The sequence below is a fragment of the Montipora capricornis genome, chromosome 8 (genome assembly GCF_036669925.1).
Source record: "Montipora capricornis isolate CH-2021 chromosome 8, ASM3666992v2, whole genome shotgun sequence".
In the NCBI taxonomy this organism is placed as follows: domain Eukaryota; kingdom Metazoa; phylum Cnidaria; class Anthozoa; order Scleractinia; family Acroporidae; genus Montipora; species Montipora capricornis.
The window spans coordinates 4,456,222-4,459,143 of NC_090890.1; the positions used below are offsets into that span (position 1 = coordinate 4,456,222).

At 41.6% G+C, this 2,922-nt stretch overlaps 1 protein-coding gene across 1 annotated transcript; it reads left to right on the forward strand.

Moving 5' to 3' along the window:
• Positions 1 to 642: 642 nt before the first annotated feature.
• Positions 643 to 2,241, forward strand: LOC138013593 (uncharacterized). Its single transcript, XM_068860693.1, has one exon. The coding sequence runs from the start codon at positions 643 to 645 to the stop codon at positions 2,239 to 2,241; it is 1,599 nt and encodes a 532-aa protein (XP_068716794.1).
• Positions 2,242 to 2,922: the final 681 nt, after the last annotated feature.

The window sequence follows — 2,922 nt, forward strand, 5'->3', positions numbered from 1 at the left end:
TTTGGGGATGACCTTACAGACACAGACAAAAACGCAACCAACAATAGGGGCAATAAGTTGACAGACCCCAATGGGAAACACATGAGGCCGAATCGTTCAAGTGGCCACGATTTCCAACAAACGTATTATCAAAAAACGGTGAACGGTCTGGATGGAGATTCCAGACCCATCAACAGAAATGGCAAAGTAGCCCGAGGAACAGTCCATATTCTCCGAAGAAAAAGGAGGAGGGGAGAGCCCAGAAATAGACCAAGTGTCTCAGGTGGGTTCCACTGCTTATGAGTTCAGTGTCGCACAAGCACTACCATTTAAGGCTGGCAGAATTCAGTATTACCTTAACCAATGGGAAACAATTTCATCTGACCGCAATATAGTGGATATTGTAAAAGGGTGTCAAATAGAATTTAAGAGTAACACCCCACATCAAATGAAGCATCCAAAAGAGATAAAGTTGTCAAATGTTGAAACGGGCTTTATTGACACATCAAGAGACTGCTGGAAAAGGGTGTAATAGTTCCAAGTTGCCATGAAAGTGGGGAATTTGTATCAACAATCTTTGTGAGACCAAAACCAGATGGGTCCCACCGGTTGATATTAAATTTGATGAGGTTCAATGAACATGTAGCTTATCACCATTTTAAAATGGAATCACTGAAATCAGCTCTACAAATGATGAAGCCAGGTTGTTATATGACTTCAGTGGACCTAAAAGATGCGTACTACTCAGTTCATGTCGATATAAAATACCAAAAATTCCTAAAATTTTCTTGTAAACTCTATCAGTACACATGCCTGCCAAATGGTCTTGCTTGTGCACCCAGAGTATTCACTAAGCTGTTAAAGCCAGTTTATTCTACCCTTCGCTCTCAGGGGCACTTATCTGTTGGATATATCGATGACTCATACCTACAAGGCAACACCATTCAAAATTGCCGAAATAAGATTCAGCAAACAGTCAACTTGTTTACTTCTCTGGGGTTTCTAGTGCACCCAGAAAAGTCAGTGTTAGTTCCAACCCGAAAACTCAAGTTCTTGGGTTTCATCCTTGATTCTGAGCGTATGATAGTATTGCTAACTCCCGAGAGAGCAGGAGCTATCAAAGAGGCAGCAGAGAGACTGCTAGCACAACCAAACCCCACAATACGAGACCTTGCTGAGGTTATAGGAAAGTTTGTGGCTGCCTTTCAGGGTTGTCTTCATGGACTTTTGCATTATCGTCAACTAGAGAGTGACAAGATCAGTGCTCTGAAGAAGTCACAAGAAGATTACGATGCCCCTGTGACCCTTTTAAACTTAGCACAACAAGATCTACGTTGGTGGATCCAAAACATTCAAAATGCTAAGAATCTTATCAATCATCCTAACCCTACAATAATCCTTGAATCAGATGCCTCTAACATGGGTTGGGGTGCTGTGTATCAAACAAAATCAACCGGGGGTAGATGGACCCACAATGAACAGCAACTACACATTAATGCCCTTGAAATGAAAGCTGCATTTTTTGCATTACAAACATTCTGTCAGAACCTGAGGGATCAACATGTGCGTGTTATAATTGATAACACTACTGCAGTTACGTACATTAATGACATGGGTGGAAGCCATTCTGCCATATGCAACTCCCTAGCAAGGGAAATTTGGTGTCGGTGCATTGACAGAAATTTATGGCTTAGTGCTGCTCCCTTGCCAGGCACTAGCAATGTAGCAGCAGACAAAGCATCACGTGTATTTTGTGACCAAACTGAATGGAAGCTAGATGAAACCATTTTTGCATCAATCACAGCATATTTCTACAGACCCAAAATCGACCTTTTCGCTTCCCGATTGAATTATCAGCTGCCCAGATATGTTGCTTGGCAACCAGACCCTGGAGCAGAAGCTGTTGACGCTTTTACCCTAGACTGGCGTTCTGACACGTTTTTTGCGTTTCCTCCTTTCAGTTTATTAGGAAGAGTTGTACAAAAAAATAGAGGACGATCTAGCCGAGGGAAAACATCTGCTGAAATTGCCATACAACCCAGAGCACATTCATCCCCTGCATTCAAAGTTAGTACTTCTGGCCTGTCACTTGTCCGGGAATCCCTCTGTGAAAAAGGTCTTCGAGAGCAAACCCTTCATATCATCATGGCATCCTGGCGAGAAATTTACAAAAGTGGCAAAGGTTCTGCAGTGGACGGAAAGTTGGTGTTTTCACCACCTGTAGAGGAAGTGTTACATTTTCTGACTGAACTGTTCGGCTAGATGTGGCTATAGTGCTCTTAATACTGCTAGAAGTGCATTGTCTATCTTTATTGTTTTGCCTGGAAACATTTCTGTGGGGACTCACCCTCTAGTCACAAGGTTTATGAAAGGCGTTTTCCAGTCAAGACCCACATTCCCTAAGTACACTGAAATCTGGGATGTAAACGTTGTGTTATCTTAATTGAAAACTCTGCGTCCTGTTGCAAAATTGGCTCTCAAGGCCTTGACCTACAAGGTCACAATGATGTTGATGTTGTTATCGGGTCAAAGGATCCAAACAATCCAATTGTTGGATTTGAAAGATATGACTATGTCTAAGTCCCAGTTTAAGTTTAAAGTTTCAAGTAAAGTTAAACACACTAAGCAAGGAAGGCATTTACAAAATTTGAAATTTAAGGCTTATGCTCCTGATAGACGGCTATGTATTTATACCTATCTCCAAAAATATTTAGCTGTAACGAAGCCCCTACGGGGAGATGAAACGAAGCTGCTAATAAGTTTTAACAAACCATATCAAGTGATTTCAAGAAGATGGATCAAACAGGTGTTGAGCCATTCCGGTATTGACACCGATGTCTTTAGTGCATATAGTACTAGGTCAGCTTCAGTTAGTGCAGCCAATTTTAGACAAGATTTTATCAGCTGGTGGTTGGTCACATGCTTTCACTTTTAGCAAGTATT

What these genes read in the sequence shown, in the direction of transcription:
- LOC138013593 (XM_068860693.1), top strand. Translation starts at nt 643, where the DNA reads ATGGAATCACTGAAATCAGCTCTACAAATGATGAAGCCAGGTTGTTAT.